The sequence below is a fragment of the Typopeltis vanoorti genome, chromosome 7, assembly GCF_054136105.1.
Source record: "Typopeltis vanoorti isolate ZY-2024b chromosome 7, IOZ_Tvanoo_1.0, whole genome shotgun sequence".
Classification (NCBI taxonomy): Eukaryota; Metazoa; Arthropoda; class Arachnida; order Uropygi; family Thelyphonidae; genus Typopeltis; species Typopeltis vanoorti.
Genome location: NC_143555.1, coordinates 99,196,280 through 99,219,830, shown reverse-complemented (window position 1 = coordinate 99,219,830; position 23,551 = coordinate 99,196,280). Strand labels below are relative to the sequence as shown.

Here is a 23,551-nt window from a genome sequence, read left to right as displayed (position 1 = left end):
CTTACAAAGTCTAGATTTGTTGATGTTTTTTTATTATTATTTTATTTTGTTGAGTTTTTACGGAGTGTAATGAGAGGCCTGGAGATTTAAACTTCGCAAGACTGCTCTGGCACAAGTTTTTAATGGAGTGGAAAATAAAGGCACTCATCCCAGCAAGAATAATTTCATTTAATACATCGGATCAAGTGCTTTGATCAGGAGAGCAGAAGCAATAACCAGACGATGGAAAAGAGCATATAAATCCGAAGATCATCCCAATTGAAGCAAATTGTAGTGCCATAAAATAAGAAGCTGAGATTGGCTGGGAGAAGGAAAAGTTATGTGGAAATGAAACATCGACAAAATTATGATCAGCGTGACAAGAGGAGAGCTAATGTCAACGTCCCTGTTTAGAGGGACAAGTGATTTAGACTCCATGTTGTGGGGAAATTATTAGGATTATTTGGAATTATGTTACGTAGGTCAACGATTTATATCACTGCTATATTACTGACGGCAAACATTTCAGCTTCGTCTGTGAATTTAGAGAAGATCAGCCAGTCAGAATTATGGAAGATTATCTCACCGTTTGGATATGTGATCAGCTTTCAGAGACAGGTAATCAAAAAAAGGTCACTCTAGTCATCAAAATTAGGAGAGCAGGAAATGAAGGAAACAAAACGAGACAAGTAAACCTTGAGCTGAAGCCTATGATATGAAAGAGATTCCAGATTTGATCATTTGACATGAGACATCTAAACTGACAAAAGCGCATCTTTCACCCTTCTTACTCAAAGCCTCGTTTTTTTTTCTTTGAAAAAAACATTGGTTTTTGTAGGAGATATTTTCGACTGCAGTAACCCTACAATTTTTTATGATACTGTCCATAGCAGTGAAGTATTGGGAAAATTTATAGAGTACGGACATGTATTCAGGGATGGACTTGTGGATAACTCCCACACAATGAGTGCCTGGACTTCAGTCCAAGAGTGGGCTCGACTGTCCCTCCTGCAATCTGCTATATTCGGACTCCTCCACCAAACACAACCTGATAGAGTAAACAGCAGCAAGATTATTTGCTAACTGATCAGAAAAGCCTCCCAAAGTGTTATCAGCTGATGAAATTGGTAGCAAGGACCGGGAAGATTATTTGTAATGTGAATTCCATACAAGAATGCTTTATAAACTAACCTGTAGAGTATTAGTGGATGAGGCTAGGGATTAGAAAAATCTGAGAACCCTACTCTAGGATAAAACACGGGACTATTTTTTTCAATCCACTTCAGGCTTCCAATAAATTTCGTTACCTGATGGTCACACCAGGTAACGAAAAATGTGTTACGTTTAAAAGTCTGTCTGGATTATTTAAAAAAATCCTGGAGAACGTTTTGATAAATGATACCTTTATATCATTAATCTTTTGTGGACGTTCACGACTATAGTGTGTTTCGTTAGGAAAATGTTTACAAAAGGTTTATTAGATATAAACACAGGTTTGACTTTTAACGTGACATTCTATTAATGTTTCAAATTTTTAGATCTACTTTTGTGTGTAATAACTTGTGTAAATAATTTCCTGAACGAAGCACACAATACTGGAGTAAGAAACTGAATCAATAAAAAATTGTACAAGATACGGAATATCAAATCTGCAGAAATCTTTGCCAAATGTTTCTATGAGTAAACAGTCCTTTTCCTTATAAGGACTGGCTTAAAGGGGCGAAACAAGAATGCTTTTCATCTTCCCCGTTATCTGTAGAGAACAGTGCAGGGATAAGGTGTTATTGAGCTATTAATGCTCTATCATGGCAAGAGGGTAACAGCAATAGCCGAGCCTCAGTTAGAACTTTATTGGCTACAGCATTGCCATCCATTACCCTACAAGGGTATTATTAATCACCGACATCTCTCGGTCGATTCCCAATCCAGAATGAGTAAACAGTTCTTATAAGGACTGGCTTAAAGGGGCAAAGCAAGAATGCTTTTCATCTTCCCCGTTATCTGTAGAAGACAGTGTAGGGATAAGGTATTATTGAGCTATTAAGGCTCTGATCATGGCAAGAGGGTAACAGCAATAGCCAAGCCTCACTTAGAACTTCATTGGTTACAACATTGCCATCCATTACCCTCCAAGGGTATTAATCACCGACTATGTAAGAAAAGGTGAAATCTCAAAAAATCTGACGATCTCTAGGCCACTCCATAGTGGGTGAAAGACCGTCCATATCTCAGCGTTGGTTCCACTCAGTGACGGGCTCCCCCACCACCGAGCGGAACCGCTCAAATTCCGAGGAAAATAATTCACCGGCAAAGCCCCTAAGCGGGCCGTGCCGGAGAACACTTTCCCCCGAGACTACTCAAATTGCTCTCTTAAGGCAAAAACCCTAAGAGAGCGAACTCAAAAACTCTCGAAACTCATCGCCCAAGGAGGGTAACAGCAACAGCCGAACCTCAGATAAACTTCATTGGTACAGCATTGCCATCCGTTACCCTAAGGGTATTAATCACCGCATCTCACGGTCAATTCAACTTCTCTTCTTTGAGAAAACAGCATGGATGGTAAAATTATATATATAATCTCTAAATAATTTAAATAATGGTGTATTTAACTATTCAAAAAATTAATTAAATACTAAATAACAATTCTAGTTATCTAAAAATAAAACAAAATTTTAAGGTTACACTGATATACTTTAAAATATTCTTAAGATTATTGAGGCAACAGAGTGGTATTTTGCTTTTATAAGCTTACTGTGCATCAGTTAACTTTAATCACCGCTTTTGGCTATTCTATTGTATTTCTTTAGAAATAAAAAAAATAAGACATTCAAATCATATACAATATCAAAATGATTTTATACGGAATTATCAGGGATTTTCCTTCCTAAAACTCATGTTTTTTCCTTTGGAAAGAAAAAAGAGAAAGAAAGAAAGGCTACCAGAGATCATACGTACTTAATAATACATTTGTAGTATATACAATCGCGCTTATACGTAGATTAGTGTAGTATGGAATAGGGAAATACCGCGATGAATCCTGGGATTTCATGAAGATGCTATGTAATAATAATAATAACAATAATGAATTGCTAAGCTCCCATTATAAAGTTTTTTTAAAAAATCTTTTATAATGGGAATTTTTAAAAAAAATTTTCTGCATGAAAGAAAGCGTTTATAGCCATCTTTCTTGTGTGACCGAACTTGTGCATACAAACGAAATTTCTGATCGCCAACCACCAGTTTTTTAAATACCAATCCAGAACAAAGAAAGAAAATTCAGTCCTTTAATTATCAAGAATTAAAAAAAAAATCCGTTTACCCAAGTTTACAGTCGATAATATCATTTCCCTCTCTAAAATAACTTTAACTACTAACTTCCTCATCCAATACAAATTACTGTTTCCACATCTTAAAAACTTTCTCAAAACCTTCAAACTTTCTTCAATTGCCTTTACTGTAACGAGAACACTCTAACTTCTAATAATTTTTGTCTTTCATTTACCCTATTTCAGCATAAGTTTTAAATTAATGGGATATATTTTTTATTGTTATCTATTAAAAATAACACAAGTTCGATTTTATTGCATTTTATATTTTCTTTACATATGACGAAGCAATAATTACGAAAGTAATTCTCAGGATTTATCAAGTGATGATAACAGTTATGCAAATAATGTCTGTTGATGATGATTATAGACAGAACTAAAACATTACCAGAAGAGAATAATGCTGGTATATTTATTTTAATTCATTTAAATCAGTCTTCAAAACGTTTGATATGTTAGAGCCCATTGTCTTCATCATTGGTGACTCTAAGAGGCATTTAAGCACCCACGACTTTCCTAACCATAATATCAGGATAAGGTCGTTAGCTCTAACAATCAGTGTTGTCTGTAAATTGCGTGTATTCTAATGGCCGATTTGCCTGCTTGCGGGACGAAAAACCCCTGCTACCTCTGTATGAGATATTGAAGAGCTTAGCTGTGATAAAATTCCATGTGTGTTTAAGAGATTCAAACCTAGAATTTATATATCGCTTGATAGTAAATCTTTTTCATCTACGCGTTCGTTTGGACAATATTCCAAGTATGACAAAGTATCATAAAAACTACAAAACCGTATTATGTATATGTATTTAAATATCGGTTTATTTTCATTTGAACAAAATCTTCCAACTTGTGAAATGAACTGCTCATAAATATACGAAAAATACTTCGATTTAAACCATATAGTCCTAATAAGGACTGGCTTAAAGGGGCGAAGAAAGAATGCTTTTCGTCTTCCCCGTTATCTGTAGAGGACAGTGTAGGGATAAGGTGTTATTGAGCTATTAAGGCTCTGATCATGGCAAGAGGGTAACAGCAATAGCCAAGCCTCACTTAGAACTTCATTAGCTACAGCATTGCCATCCATTACCCTCCAAGGGTATTGGATTGAATCCATCTCCCTTAAACCATAGTAACTGAGAATTAAAATTTATATTAATGTCTTAAATATATTAGAAGCTGTTGGAATTCAACTGTGAATTATTTATTAAAAAAATAAAGATTTTTCTAAATATTAGAGAAATCTAAGAGAATTATAATTAATAAAAATTATTTGTTATCCTTAGTATAGTTATTAAATATTAATAACTGAATTAATCAATAATGTGTTTAAATCTGAATTGTATATCTATTTTCCATCTACTTCATTTTCACACAAGTATTTTCGTTCAATCTATTGATCTGACATTAAAATTCATAGTAATGTTTTTTGTTTCTTTTTTTCTTAAGTAGTTTGATTGCTATCTGGTTCAATTTCTTTCTGGTTTTCATCCGAAAGGTAAACATAGGTAGAAACAACTTCGGAATGATAAAGAAAGCCCAGTTTGGGTACAGGCAACTCACAAACTCATTGCTCTCTCTCTCTCTCTCTCTCTCTCTCTCTCTCTCTCTCTCTCTCTCTCTCTCTGTCAGCGTATTCAAAGCATGTTTGCACAGTTGCAAATCATCCAACGAGCAGAAGGAGTTCCAATGTTATACACAGCTTTTATGGACCGGAACTAATTTGTTATTGTTGCGATTCAGTCATTCCCAATACTTCCCTCAGCATCATACTATCAATAGAAGGGTGAACACATAATTAAGCCTAATAACATTGCGTAATAAAAATGCGATGAACTATATAAAAAAGTGACCATATCATACTTACTAAAATTTCAGTAATTCATTACATTGCAAAATAGAAAATTATTTTGTTTCAAATTCAGCGTTATCACATTAAAATGGGATAAGTGTATGTAATGAAAAACAATTTATCGATTTGCAATGTGTGAATAGTTTTGACTCAACAATAAAATTATTTACGTGTAGTCGACAACTTTGCAATCTTTTCCCAGTTCTATCATTAGCGATATCAACAAGCGAAAATTTATTAATGATGGAGTCTGAATAAAGCATAAAAATTATTAATTTTTAGTACAAGATACTTATTCATTGAGCATTTAATCCAAAAGATTTCAATGGAATTTCCCTTTCACTTGCAGGCCACAGCGGCATCAACCAACTGGGCGGTGTTTACGTGAACGGCCGTCCATTGCCCGACTCCACTCGCCAGAAGATCGTCGAGCTGGCCCACAGCGGCGCGAGACCTTGCGACATCTCCCGCATCCTGCAGGTTTCGAACGGCTGCGTTTCCAAGATCCTGGGACGCTACTACGAGACGGGCTCGATACGACCACGTGCTATTGGCGGCAGCAAGCCCCGCGTAGCTACGCCGGATGTGGTGGCCAAGATCGCCCAGTTTAAGCGGGAATGCCCGTCGATCTTCGCTTGGGAGATAAGAGACCGGTTACTGTCGGAAGGGGTGTGTACGAACGACTCCGTACCGAGCGTAAGTGTTCCGTTTTATTTATTTATTGTGTGAGAGATCAAAACACTCCTCTTCTAGTCTTGATTATTGTAATCGTTTCTATATTTATGAGATGCATTTTTATGTAAGAATAAATGCGATATTTTCTCTTTTCTCGTAGACTAAAAGCGAACGCGTCTTCTCTTACTCGTTACTAAACATAATTTAGTTACAAATTAACGAAAAGAATCCAATTTCACTTATATAAGACAGGAAACAAGGTCCGTTGTCTAGATTGTAAAACTACACTCCTATTATTAAACTGTTTGTGTGCATGCGTGTATAGTCAACAGTGACACAAATGTGTCCTTTTCTAAACTGTTCCTATTTTTTTATCGTTTGGTTATTTTCTTAAATATTTTGCTACTGGTCTTACGTCACATCCCACTTGAGAACTCACCGAGTATAATAAGCAAACGAAATACAGATGGGAACAGTAATAGAAAGACAAAAGTCAACATTTAAAAAAAAAAAATGTTTAAAAGGTATTTAGATTTAACACCAAGGCTGGTAAGACTACGAGGCAAGTATATTACATCAATTAATTGTTTTCTTACTGCTTTATCTATTTCGCTGGGGAGGGGGGGGTGACCTGAGTTCACTGGAAGGAGTGGAAGCCCCCTCCCACAAAATCAATAACATAACTACCCTTGTGTAATCATTATTAACTGCTTATATAATTAATAGTGTATTTTGGATAGATGATCCAACTGTTTGAATCGGAACTGAGTGGCTTTAAAAGTATTTTGAGCACTTTGATGGACAGTAGTGCAAATCACAAAAAAACAGAAGTTCGTTTTCATTTCAATGTAAGTCCATATTTGTGTTCAGTGAGCGTAGGATATAACAACCAAATGAAAGCAGATGTTAAATATAAAACCTTACGCAAATCTAATCCCAAGACGGAGTCGATTTTAATAACAGCTCTCATGTAAACAAACCAGAATAAGTTGAAGCTAGTCATGACGAACCCTATCGTGCGTTGGGAGTAAGAAGTCTGTCTAATATAATTAAGGCATCCTCGGAGAAATATATATTAATTTCAAAAACGAACGAACAAAATTCGAACTTTGAATGATTAAAATCCTGAGATTTCAGAATGTTTTAATAAAAATAAAAAAATGAAACTTCAACATAGATTATCTTGTTTTATTTTCCTCTCTTTTTGATGATGATAAGGGAATGTCTTCGAAAAGAACTCAAAAGAAAATGTATACGCTATTGATTTCTACGTAGAAAAAGATTTAGACCTGCTCCCACTCAAGGTCGTATGTATCTTAGTGGAAAGAAAATGACAATCATCATTATCATCACGCAACGAAGCAAATTACACCCACATCCTTAACAGTAACATTTACTTAACAATGTGAACTATCCTAACATACTGAATCATGTCAATTTATGAATGCATATGTTTGTAATGTCACAAATACACTGGTGAACACGCTTAGAATAGGCAGACACTTAGGAAAGTTTATTAATTTAAAAGTTTCTTGGCAAAAAAGGAAAATAACATTTCTCCTTTATTTCATATACTCTCCGAGAAAGAGAAAGAGCTATAATACTGTAACGTTAGTACCTCCTCTTGGCCGAATCCTGGTGTTGACAATACGGATCATTAGAACCTGCGGACATGAGAAATCGACCGTCACCCTTATGTCAACCAATGACAGCACAGCGCTCGCGTGGAACGCCAGAGGTGCGTCTGAGGCAAGAGATGGCGGGTCCGGTGAGGACAGCTCGTTAAACGGCGGCAAAAATTAGCGCACGTAAACGCACCGTCGAATAAATAGTGATGGCAAACAGGGCTGCAAGAATTGGCTTAGCTCTCTCTTTCTTTCCCTCTGTGCATGAGGAAGAAAAGAAGGGAGAGAGAGACTCAGTGATTTAGATTTTACAGATAAACGTTCGCAACCAGCTATAAAAAATGCAGTCAATGCATACTATTACTACCAATAATAAATAAACGGTATTAGTTGCATTATTTGAAAAAATGTTATAGCACTAATTTTTAGGTGTATAATAAAATCATTAAATTAAAACGCATTTATTAAAATTTTCTATTATTATTTCATTTGAAAATACTTTTTTCTTGTTCATTTATTTTTTTATATTTAAGTTTCTTTTAAATTTTTTGCTTCTCTATTCTATGTTAATATTTCCAATAACAGCGTATATATGTCTAATTGTGAAGGGACTCTTCCTGACTGTCGTCAGTCGGATCTGTTTTTCACTTATAGAAACCTCCGGGTTTTGCCCGTACAATTCTTCCATTATGAATCAGTGCAATGAAAAAAAAAAAAAAAAACTACATCCAGTCTAAAGTTTACTGTTTCATTAAGTCTTTTCTTACACTAGATGTCGCCTTCATCACCTCACGGCCTGTTAACGTCATTAACGCGACGCGTGCCACACTTTTATACCAACGACTCAGTGCGGCTTTGTAACCTTCGCTCAACCGTTCAACCGTCCAGTCGAGGTGGGACGCGATGAAAAGATGAAGGACGTGCAGGGGAGAATAGGAACAAAGCTGATATGAATGAACCCCTCATGAGACATTAACAGCTTTCGGCCGGTTTTTTTTTCCTTTTTTTTTTTTTTTTTTGTTGGGTTATCTCAGCTTATTAATTTCTGGCAACGTAGATGGCTCCCTTGGTGACGGATGTTTTTGCCTTCCCCTCTCTCGCGATATAGACATCAACTGATCCAGAGTCCCGATCCTTTGTCAAGTGGAATGGGAGTCATGGATGGGAGAAAACACGGAATCAAATTAAGTGATAATGAAGACAAGTGATAGGAGCGGTTTCACGTAGGGGGAGGGGGGTATAAAGAGGGGAAAGAGGATAATACAAATCTATTCCTTCGTGATAGGTGCAGCAACATGCATTTCGATTTGAGTGGCGGAAAAACCGTTTGTTTTTCCGCCAGACTGTTCCGTCGACACCTGTGTGTTTAGGTTTAAGAGTGATGCAGGCTATTCAACACACTTGAGACCAGCAGTAACACCTGGTTCAACAAACGATGATGAAATGTATATCTTCACTGTCGGGAGCTCCGCCTACTGGACTTCTATGTTAACTAGTCCTTGATGGTAACCTTTTAGGAGCGGTCAACAATTTAAGTGCATAGATGAAGACTTGGTTTCTGTAGGAGCCGTAAGTCACTTGACGGCTTCTACATTCAGACGTTAGGGAGGAGAACCAAGGGGGAAGGGGGGGAGTTGACGGGGGAAACCGTAGAATCTTTTTCTATTATTTACCCGAAACTTGCTACCGATGTAATGACGTAGTACCCCCCTTTTGTTAATACTAAGCAATGCAGCGCCCTCTGTAACTGCCGTCTATTCAAGTCCTGGTTGTATTTGTGGTTGTAGCGACAAGGCAGTGGTAGAGGGTCAAAGGTAAAAAGGACTAAACGCTTTCAGGTCGGTCGGCTGTGACTGGGCGAGTGGCAGTTAGAACGCTGTGAATGGAACGCCGTGAAAGACGCTGCAGACACATTCAGCAACGGGGGAGGGGTAGGTGCATCATACATCACATCCAGATGACAACGCGAGTGAATGTTGTGTCTGTATCTTGAATGTTCTCACCCATCGGGGAAAGGGGAATACAGACCCGTGGGGGGGGTTAACCTCGCGGAGAGAGAATGATCGTTTTCTTGTGCCTTCTTTCAGCGCGTTCTAGCGTTTTCGATGACCCCCATTCCGTTTAAAGAAGAAAAGGGACCATGACTGTTTAACCTTGTCTTGGTTAGCATATTTGTCATCCAGGGTCACATTAATTTGCTCGTAAACGACCATTTGTCAGCACCGAAAAATAGTCCTTTACTCCATTCATCGGTTTGAACCTTCTTTTTGACATTAGAACTGTTACCTGAAGTCCTTTTGGGGGAAGAATTTAGTGGTGCTAAGTGTTTTGAAGTCGTACTGTGAAAAGTGCAATACAATAGGACCATCAAGCACGAGATTACAGCTTAAGTATAGAAATAATAGTAGAAAAATGTTTTATTTCAAATGTTTAAATATCATGTGCTAAATCGTGGCATAATATTCATAAGCATTTCTTGTTTTCCAGCCTAATATTAGGGATATTTTATGATATCAGTCGTTACTTGGTTTTAAAGTTAACAACTAATTTACATTTCAGAAACTACTTAATCAAAGAGTTCAGTAGGTAGTTTGATTTCTGAACGAAGCAACTAACCCTAGTTAGTGTATTATGTCTAAATGAAACTTTAGACATAATACTCCCGAATTTCTAAAGGAAAAATCTTCGCCCTCATCATGGCATGAGACTCGGATTCGAATCCATGTCTTTATAAGCCGAAGGGCTCATCTGGGGAAGTTCAATTTTTGCTCGAGTAGATAGCATTTCTCCTCTCCAACAAATAGGCAGTAGGTTCAAATCCCATTGTTGACATGCATGTTTGTGAACGTATTTATGTTTGCTTTGTAGACAATAAACAATTTTCATCTGTTTGTGTGAGAATTGCAAATCAAACCTGTTTACTGGATGGCTTCAGGCAACGACAGCACAATATATTTATTTATTTAATACAAAATACGAGAAACCTTCAGTTGGCATATTATGATAACATATTATGATATGTTACATGCTGTCATATCACTAAAAGTACCATTTCTAGGATTGTATTAAATAAATATAAAGGTGTCTCATTCACTATCAAATAAAATAAGGGAATAGAGGTTATATTAATGTTTTAATTTAAAAAAAAACACATTTTTATTGGTTATTAGTGATTTTAGTGCAATATTTCTCACAATTATTTTAAAATTTCTGATTCGACAAGTTAACTCGCTCTACCAACGTCAGCAGCTATATACTCGCAGAATGACTTCAGCTTATCTAAAACTAAAAAGTTTCGCATAATAAACAGTAAAATATACGATTTTGTCTAGGAAATGTATCTCCAAATGTTTATTACAGCTGCCAGCATTTTAATTATATTTTAATACTGTTAGTAAGTATCGGTAACGGTATTGAGAGAGTCACGTGACATGGTGAACTGACCAATGCGCTCAGATTAGCCGAAAGGGATTTAATCAAAATTGGCGCATGCAAATACGGGCGTTGACCGATTGTTATTAAAGATGCTTGTGTATTCAGATATGAGGCATGCAAGATATTTTCTTTGTTGTCAATCAGCAAACACTAAATCATAAAATATAAAAAAAAAAAGCAATATCGGTATTGAATTACACACGTGTAAAACATTTTGGAGGTGGAGATTTAGAATTAGACTTAGAAATATTATTGCCTTTGTAATCTATAATCCAGATCTTCCTTGGCTGTGAAGACATCTATGCATTAAGACGTGTTTGTGTGACAAGGATACGTAGGAAACTAGTTTAACTAAATGTATTAAGACAGGTTCCAACATATACACCAAGATAATATCAGATTGGACCATCAGCTGATACTATCTTAAGAGTGACAGCGAAGCCAGTGAGTGATCGGCTTTTCTGTCACTCACTGTTAGATTTAAATGGTTAGCCAGTTTATCGCATGTGCACTGATATGGTATTTCAACTTGTGCGCACTTGAAGTAAGTTCTCTTTAATTATTTGGTCTCTTTGGGTTATGTAGAGTTAACACAGCGGTAGCTAAGGCCAACGAGGTGGTTAATTGTTGGTGTGTTCATCGGCTAGTTTGTTTTTTTATTTGAATCAAACTAAAGTTTCGGGGAGAATACAAACTCTGGTTAACTCTTTCACCTTGCAGTTCATCGCAAACAGGAATCGTAATTAATATGGCGGATAGACCGAAAGATGAAAAAGTTGAGCATAGAAAGTTCTTCCGAATATCATTGATTGATTGATTGTTATAATTTTTTTATTGGTATCAAATTTCAACCCATTTATTTATTACGCAAATCTTCAATAATTTTATTGCCTTTATTGAAGATTTGTGTAATAAAGACATTAAAGATTTAATAATTCTTTTTATTATTCATTCATATTATAATTCGTTCAAAAATAACAAAGTAAGAACATATTAAATATTAAGAAATACAGTTTTTACTCATACCTTACCATAATTGAGATTTGGGCGATGAAGATTCACGTTCATTAAAAAAGACACTCAGATTTATAGATGCTTCCGTGTCGAAGCTTAGCATTATCTTAAAGATCCTATAACTAGTGATATTAATTCCACATTCTACAAAGCCGGACTTATGTCGCTTATTTAATCTAATATAGGATTGATGTTTAGAAATATATTTTGTGACGGAGCGACCTATTTATCCAAAACAGAATGAGCTGCAATTACAAGGAATTTGATAGATTCCAGGTAGCAATTTAGTTGTAATTTAAAATAAGAGCAACGTATCTCTAAAAGATGCTGATGGTTTTTCTCTAATTGCATATAGAGAATTTCACGACTACAGAGAAAGGTATAACAATCTAGAATATCAAATTAATTTAAAGGTGTATTACAAATAAACTTAAAAACGCCAATTTTTTTAAAAAAGTTTACATGTATTTTTATATATTAATTTAACATTACTTTTCAAAATAAATTATATAGCATATTTTGTTCGACAGACTTACATTCTATCATGAATAAAGTTTTTGCTGTATTCCATAGCGCATTTGGAACATGAAAAGAAAATAACTTTTATTAATTTTTTTTTTTTTCTGTATAGACTTTTTCGAGGGTGTCCAGTTAATACCAATATTCCACATAATGGGATAATGGGGTTGAGGTCAGGACTCTGCGCAGGCCAGGGCAGTCGTTTAACACCCATCTCTTCATATCATTCCATAACAGCTGCAGCTTTGTGGCATGGGGCATTGTCGTCTTGACAGTAACACGGATGCGTTCCATAAAAACTCCACAGTGTAGGCAGCACCTGATTATCCAGAATATCAAGGTACTGAGCTGCCTTCATGGAACCACGAAAAACGACCAGTAATCTCGCTCCAAACCAGCTGTATGCACCCCACACCATTACTTCTCTACTACCAAATTTGATTGTGGATAACACACTGTGGTAACAAGCGTTCACCGGACTGCCTCCATACCCACACTGGAAACAGATGAACCTTCATTCATCGCTCCAGAGTACCGTTTTCCACTGGTCAATTGTCCAGTTCTTGCACCAGACCAGACGAGCCACTCTGTTCGTTGTTGTGATGTTCGGCTTGTGTGCCGCTGCTCTTCCTTGGAAAGCCAGTAAATAGAGTTCTTCTCGTACAGTATTAGTGCTCACCATGGTGTTACTGGCTTTCTGGAACTCATCACGGATGGTTTATGCCGATTGTAGCCGGTTTTTTTGGTGCCATCCGTTTTTAACGCCCTCCTGTACCTGTCCGTCATTTTCGGCAGCCTGGATATTTTTCTGCACTAGTGATGCCAGAACGTCTCCACTTGTTGATCACATGGCCAATTGATTTTGGATGCTCCAGTTGAGCGGCAATGGCACGTATGGACATGCCACCAATGTGATAGCCCACGATGACACCTCTCTCGAAGTCAGAGTTCACGTCGTGTTGTTATAACATCTGTATTCAATTGCTACGATGAAATACTGTTTCCTGCTATCTGTACACCAGTTTGTATGTGATAACAAGCCGGGAATAATCCGTAACTTCAAATAACAGGCATGGCCGGACAATTATTGGTAGATAGTATAATGTGCCTCGTTGTATATCAATAATGGCGATGATTTTTACCCTGCTATTGTCTGCGTTAGGGAGAGCTATCTTCTCGATAGCAAACAATCTTTATTAATTAAATTAATTCTCGTCTTTGTACAACAGCGGTAGGTAGTATATTGAATTTATAATAAGAAAAATATTATATTTTTTTCTTATTATTTTTTTCTTACCAACAAAAAAAAATCTGATTTGTTGTTTGTGTTCAGCATTATTATATAAACTGTCAAAACAACGGTAAACAGTTAATTATGCCAAGAACTTTTTTGGGATGGTTGTTTTGCTCGGTTTTAAGTATATTAATTAAAGTCATTTCACCTCAAAAACCTTAAAAACGCGTCTATATATACATATTCAGAATCTTAGGAGAGTTTGCTTTATAGGGTACAAATCCATACTTATATTTGAATGGTATTGGGGAAATCGGATGAGATAAAGTACTTCTTTAAAAAAAATATGCATTTTTTTAAAATCTGGTGTTGGCTCATTACTTAAATAATTGATTATGAGTACATGTAAGAGCGATTGGTATAATTATCGTTTCTAGTGCCAAAACATTACTAACTACATTTTATATTTAATAGTTATTAGATCAAAATAACTGCTCAAATGTTCAAATGTCAAATTGACGTGCGGAAAGTCTCAATATTAGAAAGTAATTGACTAATCTCATTCACTTTGAAATATACGGATCTAAACCACCGTGCAAAGTAAGTATTTAAATTATTTTTATTACTTATTTGGCCATTCTTTGTTCGGATAACAAATGGTATTTCGCAAACCTATTGGATACCGGCATAAAGCTCAGATACTGAAGTTTTCTTTCATGTTCCTCTGAAAAGATGTCTAGAGAGTGGAAATGTTTTAATTTTCTGTTTCCTCTATCATCTGTCAAGTCTCCTTTTGTTATTTCTGACTACTATTTCACTTTTATCTGACTTCTTCTTTTCCTTCTCCGAAATTCTATCGTATTGTTCTCTTGGGTGATTATCATTCGTCCCTTTCAACATATGCATACTCGATATACACTCCCAAATATATTCATAACTGTGGAAATGGAGTTCACATACAGTGGGACGACTCAAATCAAAATTTCATGAATCCTATAATGGAATTTGACATATGAAAAAGATCCGCTACCCTTACGCTAAAGTTATAATAATCCAATTTCATTTTATTAGCAACTTAAAAGTTTGGATGCTACCTGTATATACATATATATATATATATATATATGTATATCCATCTGTCATAGCAGGTGTATATCTCGGAGAACATTTCTTACCGTGTCAAGATTTCATTCGATTCGTCTTGCATATTTCCATCGCTATTCTTACTCTTGTATTTGTTGACGAATTCAGCTAACCAACATTTCCCGGTACAACTTATTAAGTATGCTTCAATGCGCTTGCCTCGCTCTGTCTTAGTGTTTATAAAAGTCAAGTTTTCAGACTGCGTTCGTGGAGATGTCAATATAAAACGCGAAAATTCTTATTTCTTTAAAGAAAGAGTTTGAAAAACTGAAGAAAATTTCTTCAAGTTTTTCGAAGTATTATAATAACAAAGCTGTCGTCTGTCAAAGTACATTTAGACATCGAGGAAAAATTTGCTTCCGAGATGTCGGGAAAGTTATGAAGTTGAATTCACATGTTACATGGCTAAATCTTATGAAAAGATGCCGAAGACACGTCGATCGGATGTTTACCGTACATGCAGCTGGGAAAACGTATTTCTCGGTCCCAGTTGTGCTCACAAAAGCAAGATACAGCCCGCTGTTGCATAGGATGGAGGAATCTACAATGCAAATTGAGCACCAGTGTCAACTTTGTATTCCCATCCATCCCCCTTTTGCTTCCCCTTTTTCTCTCTCTCTTCCAAAGTCGCGTTCTATTTTTTGTCGCCCCCCCCCTTCCTCTATCCATCCCTCCTGTGCTCTGTCTCTCTATATAGCTTTCGTTACATTTGAGATGCTGGCCAATCTCGTTTATTCCCCTTTTCGCCTTTGTTCATTTGAATTTTCGATTTTCATTTCCTGAGTAAGCACTTTACTTTGCGGAAGTTCGGTAATGCAGTGGCACGTGTTTCGAGAATGGCGCCTTTTTTTTTCTGTTATTTTATTTTATTTTTTTTCCTCTTTCTGTGGTTGTGTCTCTTTGGACAGGAATAGCTACGTTTGTCGACAAAACAGAAACTGTTTATTTATTTATTTTTGAGACTGCTTTTAAAAAGTTCTTACATTCAACATAACAAAAGTCTTATTTTTCATATATTTTTTTTTTTTTACATGAAAACATTGCAGGAGTATTTCGACGAAAAGTTAAAATACCAATGAGACTGCAGATTGGGACTCTATAAATAATTTTATTTTATTTATTTTTAATACGTTTTACACTAATCTGGGTGTCGAACTTACATTGTTTGCATTACAAACGTTATACACAACACAAAATGTATATAAAAAGTTAAATTAAAAAATAAAATTCTCAGTAATCAAACTTTACAATTTTGTTGTTCTCAAATAGTACAGTCTTGTAATATAACTGGTTACTTTAGTTTCATATTTATTAGCTACGCAAGCATACGTCTGTTGTGACGTAACCAATAACTAGCACTGCGCCACCTGGAAGAAACGTTCTCTTGATATACACTAATATAATAACGGCGAAAATTACTGTCCCGAGACCAAGACGTTAGCTCATAAAGATCCTATTATAATTTTCCCATTGTAAAGACAAGGTGATCAGATTCTGAATTTTGTAAGTAGAGTAAAAATGTGAAAAGGAAATTAAAGAATGAACATTTCATATGCTAAGAATGTGTAAAAAAAACTGAGACTATAAATTTAAATGACTCCATTTTGCTAAATGTCAACAAACGAATCTAATGTTTGTTAACTTTCTGGTGTTAATTTAAGGTTTAATATTTGCATTGTGGTTATATTATGTTCATATGAGGACAATTAATTGGGATGGTCACGAGCAGTCGAGGATGGCTAACAACCCTGTTAAACACTGGCATAGTATTTAAATAATATATAAAAGACGTGAATTCGAAAACGAAAGATATCGGTAATTATTATCAATGATATGCCTGATCAAAAAGAACTATTTAACTCTTGTGCTTCTTGATAACAGTACATTTTGAGTCCGCCATGGTTCGAGTGATAAATTCAGAGCAACACATGCTAAGTGATGTTGTAGTGCACATAATCAAAATCGGCGATTCCAGTATCTCAGAGACAACTCACAGATTTTGAATTTACCTGTTAAGAAGTATGGCTTTTATTCTACTTTACTAAAATTCGTTAATTTTTCCCGTATGACAATCAGTAATAGGACACGCGCCTTATAGAATATAACGAAGCTTTATATAGACTCTCATATGGAGTATGAGATACCATATACAGGTTTTCTTACTGGAAAATTTTCTTATCTGCACAATGACAGACAACAGATTCGTAATATAGAAAAGCATAACAGCCGTATTATAACCTTAAAAGATGCATGGTATTAGAGTAAATAGTCATATTTCAAGTTTCACGTACAGAGAAAAAAATGATAATACCCAATACTTATATAATATTTTATAATTTTTAAATAATTTTGAAATAAATTAAAGATATATTTCAGAAAAAACATATTGTAATAAAATTTTGAATATTTTATTTATAAAAATATTTAATTTGTTATTTATGTTTTTTAAATACACGTTTAATTTATTTGTATGTCTTTTATAGATATAATGACGTTTTAAGTATAGTTGTTTCAGCGTTTAGTGGTGAAAGATACTATAGTCAGAGTGTGAGCTACTTGGAATGTGCTGTTTTACACAAGAAAATTTTAATTAAAAAAGTGCAGTGTTAATAGTCGCATTCCAATATCCAAATAGAGCTGAATCACAGATGAGCCATGTTAATTCAGTGAACATAAAATCGAAATTATTACTTCTAATAAGTTTAGCAGAAAGAGTCCGTGTCAGATACTTCTCAACAGGTATCTGCAGAAACTGTGATAGGAAAATCGATCAATGATAAAAAAAAAAAAAAAAAAGGGGAGGGTGGTGGGTCCCTCACCTTCCTCTCACCTAATCACCTAACTATTCTCCTTTAAACACACTCGAAAATTTTAAATAACTTCGTGGTAACAATATTCAATAGAATACCGTTCTGTCAATCAAATATTTGTAGCAAGAAAAATATAACTAATCGTAAACCAAAATCTGAAAATTTTACTAAGTATGCACAGAAGGAAGTGTTTCTAGTTTGATCATATGCCGAGGGAAAAAAATGACAACTTTGTATAATTTCTAAACAGTCTGAAACAAACGATGTAATATTTTACTTGTGTGGAAAAGGATGATTCCAGTTGCTGGATTTCAGGCAGTATAGCGATGATTATCTCATGCTTTGGGATAGAAGGAGCAGACCTCTTCAGACGAGCACATAGTCTATAAATGAGTTTCATTTACAGGATTAATGTTTTTGTGGATGAAGGAAAGCATCTAATCTATCAGGTAGAGTCAACCAACAGTCCATCCAGCAAAGATGATCATCCTGGAAGAGTCCTATAAAAAAAAAATAATAAATAAATAAAAAATAAAAAAATATAAAAAAATATATATATAAAAGTTCCTCCGTAGCGCAATTGGAAGAACAACGGTACATTGCGCCCTTCGATTGGAATAGGCCTAAGTTCGATTCTCGTCGCGATGGGAGGAATCTTTATCTGGTCGCTTTCAATCGAAAGTGAGTTAGCCGATCTCATACGGAGGTAGCAGGGTTTTTTCTCCCGGAAACTAGGGTTTTTCATCCCGCATACAGACAAATCGGCACTTCAGAACACACGCAATTTACAGACAAAAAATACTAGTTGTGGTAGTGGTGGAGGTGGGCGGTAGATGGCGTTGATGGAGATGATTCGTAGTAGAGGTTCGGTGTAGTGGTTGAGACAGTTGTAGGTGTCCACCCGCGATGAGTCTTCGGACTCCTTGGAGGTGTCACGAATAATAATAATAATAATAATAATATATGTTGATTATACCACGATAAGAGAAAACCAAAATGAAGATTGCGCCCTTGAACCTAAAGATTACGATTTTTGGTTTAAAGAATATTAAATCCACTGTAGACCATTAGTTAGGGTCTCTGACGTTCTTATTAAAATATCTAGAAAATAAAAATATCGATGAAACGTTTTACCACAACTAGTAACTCGTTTCACAATGAACACGAACGGTGTAAAGTGCACTCCTTGACTCAGTCTTGTATAGCCATTATGATCGCAGTTTAAAGATGCGGCTCACGTGATCAATTCCTGGTGAAATTGAATCGGAATGCCATCTTAATCCTAAATAATATTTCGCCCGCCTTCATCACAAATTGAAAAAATAAGAACGTGAGTTATATACGGCAATATCTCAAAGGTCCGGAAGATCAATATTTGGATTAAATTGTGTTTCGTAACACGATGCAGTTAGTAACAGACATATGCTAATACAATTCAATTATTTTTTTATTTGTTTGAAGTCATTTTTTACTTAGTTATTGCTCTCTTATATATCTGAACTTTAATTAAAAGACTAAAACAACTAAACATTCGGATATTTTATGTTGTAGGTATCAGGCAGGATGAAGTATGAGTTTAACTTTTGTACCATTAAAAGTTTTTTTTTTTAAGATTATACCGGAAAAATAAAAATGAAATAAGTAAAATCAATTTAAAACAAACCGTTTTCATTATTTAGTTAACTCAATTTGTTTATGTTCCTACCTCCTAAAAAAGGGTTTTTATTATTTTTTTCCCAAACGTATAGTACATTTTGTACCGTGGGTTGGCTAAGGATTTTTTCTATATATATATAGAAAAGACATCTTCCATATCACTACAATCATAAACATCGTAATCACGGTGGGATTCGAACCAGCAGTCTGCTTTATTGTCGATAAGTTAGTAGATACGTTAATCAGGCTCGTTCATGGGGGTATCCTTGGTGTTGTGTTGTATTTTTTCTCACTCCAATGGTTGTTAGGTTACAAATGCTAATATACTAGGGAATTATTAAAAAAGAAAAAAAAACAAGATGGATTCCGGTGCCTTCCTTATCCAATGGCATCCCGTGTCTGTAGATGCGTGTTCACCGGATTAACATTAATAAACAGTTAAAATCTTTGTTTCGGCAACGGTGTTCATCATTTTCATTATTGAAATCTGTTAAAAAAAAGTTTAAAAGTTTTCAGAAAGTTATTGTAAAGTCTTTATTGATTATCTGCGACGAATTAACCTTCTAAAGTTTCTAAAATTCTTTAATCATAAAAACAAGCCAATGTCCCATACCAAAAATAAAAGATTTAAGTTGTAGCAAACAAATAAATAAACCCGTTATTTACTTTTTTTTATTTTTTTTATTCTAGATGCTGAGCCTCCTTAGCTCAGTCGGTATAGACGAAACCCTTTGTTTGGAAAGACCTAGGTTCGATTCTCGTCAGTGACGTGAGGAACTCTTTCGACTAAAAGGGAGTTAGCCGGTCTCATACGGAGGAAGGAGGTTTTTTTCCTCCCGGAAACTCGGGTTTTTCGTTCCTGAGAACAGGCAAACCGTTCCCGTGAACACTCGCATCTACAGACATAGGACACACCGGAGGCATAGGATTAACCACCTTGTCCTCGAAGCGGTCGCGGTTTCAAATCATAATAGGCCATGCCTAATACGAACGTAACGAGCACTAGACCTAATATACGTGAGACAAATTATATGTAATCCTTCACATTTGGAGAGCACGCACATACAGAGAGAGAGAGAGAATGTTACTAATGGTCAAATAATAATAACAATGCATTGCTAAAACGCCTAATATAAATTAGAGGTGTATAATTTTCGCTATACTAGGAGAAAGAATTTTCGCCATACATTTTTTTTTTTAAATTCAAGCTTCAAAAAATAAGTAATTAAAATAAAATAACAAAGTCAGAAAAAAAGAAAGGATAAAAAGCGATAAAGAAATAAATTTATATCTCAACTACTGTCATTAATAGATATCCGATCTGATTTTCCCTTTCAGTCGTTTCCGACCGTAGGTGACTTTGTAGACATTGTCCACAAAGTATTTCTGGTGAGATTTTTACAGGGTAGTTCACCATTGCTTCCCCCCCCCCCCCACCAAACTTTATCCGTGATCGGGAACGGCATAGGGCCAAGATGTGCGTGTTCACGGGACCGGTTTGCGTGTTCTTGGAGACGAAAAACCCGAGTTTCCCGGTGAAAATTTCCCCTACCTCCGGCTAACTCACCCTTCGAAAGACACCAGATGGTTCCTCACGTCACAGATGGGAATCGAACCCAGGTCTTTCCGACCAAAGGGCTTCGCCTATGCTGACTGAGCTACTGAGGCTCTTTAATAGATATCCCAGAACTAAACGGGCGTTTTGTTGAAAAGGTTCTGATCCTGTTTTTTGTAGATCTATTCATGTTATGCTTCGAACATTAACTATTAGAATAACAATAGCGTATAATTATAATTTTCTCGCTTTTCAAAATTATTGGAAAAGCGATTGTTCTTCAATAAATAATATATAACATAAATTTCGAGGGGGGGGATGCTGTAATTTTTATAATTCAGCTCATCCCCTTCTTAAATGTAGGTTATTCGCAACTTAGATACTTCGCTTCAGGTTTAATCTTCGAACAACTATTTAGCAATGTGTGAATATTTCGTCATAAACAATATCACTACTGTAATGCTGATTAAACAGCATAAACCTATAATGGTACACTTAGGTAAGAAGATCTGTAGGAGTAATGGCATTCGAACAGTCCACATTTAAGAATTTTCAAGTCCTCAGATCCATCATAAAACCTCTACTACATTTTCTAAAGTGAAAAAGCGTAGGTGTATGAGAAAAATTTTTGTAATACAACTTTAAATAAATTACTAATACAAGTTTAAATAAATTATATTTTTATTGTTATCTGATTTCCATTAGTAACTAACGGGGAATAAATATATATTTTATATGTAATGTGTGCATATCGTATACTTGAATAGGCAACAATTAGACACTTTTGTTGTTTAATTTAATATTTTCTTTAAAAAAAAAAATTACAGCTTGATTTTTCTCTATTAACAACACATGTCATATTTGAATTTATTGTTTACTTAGGACCGGTGCCAGTCCGCGGGTCACATTTTTTGTATACTCTGATATAGACGAACTGAAAGAATTTGTGGCCCAAATATATATTTGCCAGCCATAGTTGACCAATAAGAATCAAAATAATAACATACGGACCGAAAATAATTGACAGCGTGTGAGAAAAGAGAAAACGAGTATGTTCTGAATTCTGTTTTGGACTATCGGTTGAGAATTAAAACGAAACAAAACAAAGAAACAAAAAATTTGAGGAAAGAAGAATTCCGAAGACTAATTAGATTGAATGAACGCTACTTGGCAGTATAGGCAAAGAGACAAACAAAAACACCGCACTGTCGTCCGATCGAAAAGTGTTAGGATGTAAAGACGCATGCTCAAAAGAGAGAGGGAGAAAATTACGAAAACCGTTAAGAATTACACGCTTGACGACTACATTATGAGTCTTTATTAGGAAGCGACGAAGCATTTTCAAGAAATTCTTCTACCTTTGTGGGTAAATGTTGAAAGGAATGCGTCATAGCATAATGAAAATATTTGTATTTGCTAAGAATTTCGGGAAATAAAAACATGTTAATTTTACTGCAGTTTCTGTTGAATACCGGTGCGTGATATATGCATGTTTAAAATGTACAAAAATCTTTTATAGTTTAACATTATATATATTGATAGGTGTTTATGTATTTATGCTGATTAGAGATGAATAAACTAAGATTTATGAGTTTACTTGATTTTTTAATAATTATACTTTTATATTTCATATTTTTTTAGAAAGTATATAACTTTACCTAAAACTTTTACTTGTTTCTAGTTTTTTTCAATTAAAATGTTTTATTTTTCCGAAGAATTTCGGGAAATAAAAACATGTTAATTTTACTGCAGTTTCTGTTGAATACCGGTGCGTGATATATGCATGTTTAAAATGTTCAAAAATTTTTTATAGTTTAACATTATATATATTGATAGGTGTTTATGTATTTATGCTGATTAGAGATGAATAAACTAAGATTTATGAGTTTACTTGATTTTTTAATAATTATACTTTTATATTTCATATTTTTTTAGAAAGTATATAACTTTACCTAAAACTTTTACTTGTTTCTAGTTTTTTTTCAATTAAAATGTTTTATTTTTCCAGTTTCTTTCATACAACTTATTAAATATCTTAAATAGTAGTGATATATATAACTTACTTGAATAACTTATTTATTTAGCAATGTTTCCATTTCAATACGTAAATCACGTATTAAATAAATGACTGTTGATTGAATTACTGTTCCCAACATTGTTCTTGTTATTTTGGGAAGTTTGTGACTAATTTCATAATTTAAAATTAATATTTAAATATATAAATTTTACTTATTTCGATAAAATGTGTCTGAAATTTTTTGTAAACTATAATAAAATATAGAAGACATTCAGAATATTTCCCAAAAAAATATTTGAGTCAAAATTTATAATTTATTAGTACACCAGTTTTTGTGTATAAAATAATTTACTCAGTTTATTGAAGTTATTTGAGGGGAGGAAAAAAAGAAAAGAAAAGAAATCTTCAGCGCAATATTTACATATATTAATGTTTTTGTACATTTCATATATATTTATAGACTGGACTAACATAGTTATTAGATTTATTTGAAAAATAAAAATAAACTGATTGATGTAGTAGTATGCTAGGAACAAAAAGGATATGAAATCAAACATTTAAAAAATGATTTCTCGGTGGGAGGGGGGGGAGAGAAAGACCTCGACTAAGAAAAAGTTCCATGATTAGTACACTAAAGTAAGGGAATTAAATTGCGCTCACAACTTTTCATTGGTTGGATTCATATAAAAAAAGTTAAAAGGAACTTTTTTT

General features: G+C 34.7%; 1 protein-coding gene across 1 annotated transcript in view; it reads left to right on the top strand.

Annotated features, from left to right (window-relative positions):
- LOC150104898 (paired box protein Pax-6-like) overlaps positions 1-23,551 on the top strand; it is a 94,067-nt gene that overhangs the window by 53,792 nt on the left and 16,724 nt on the right. Inside the window, exon 3 of the mRNA XM_090395084.1 lies at positions 5,462-5,853. Coding sequence (XP_090251210.1) covers positions 5,462-5,853 — 392 coding nt within the window. The remainder of the gene's footprint in view (positions 1-5,461; positions 5,854-23,551) is intronic.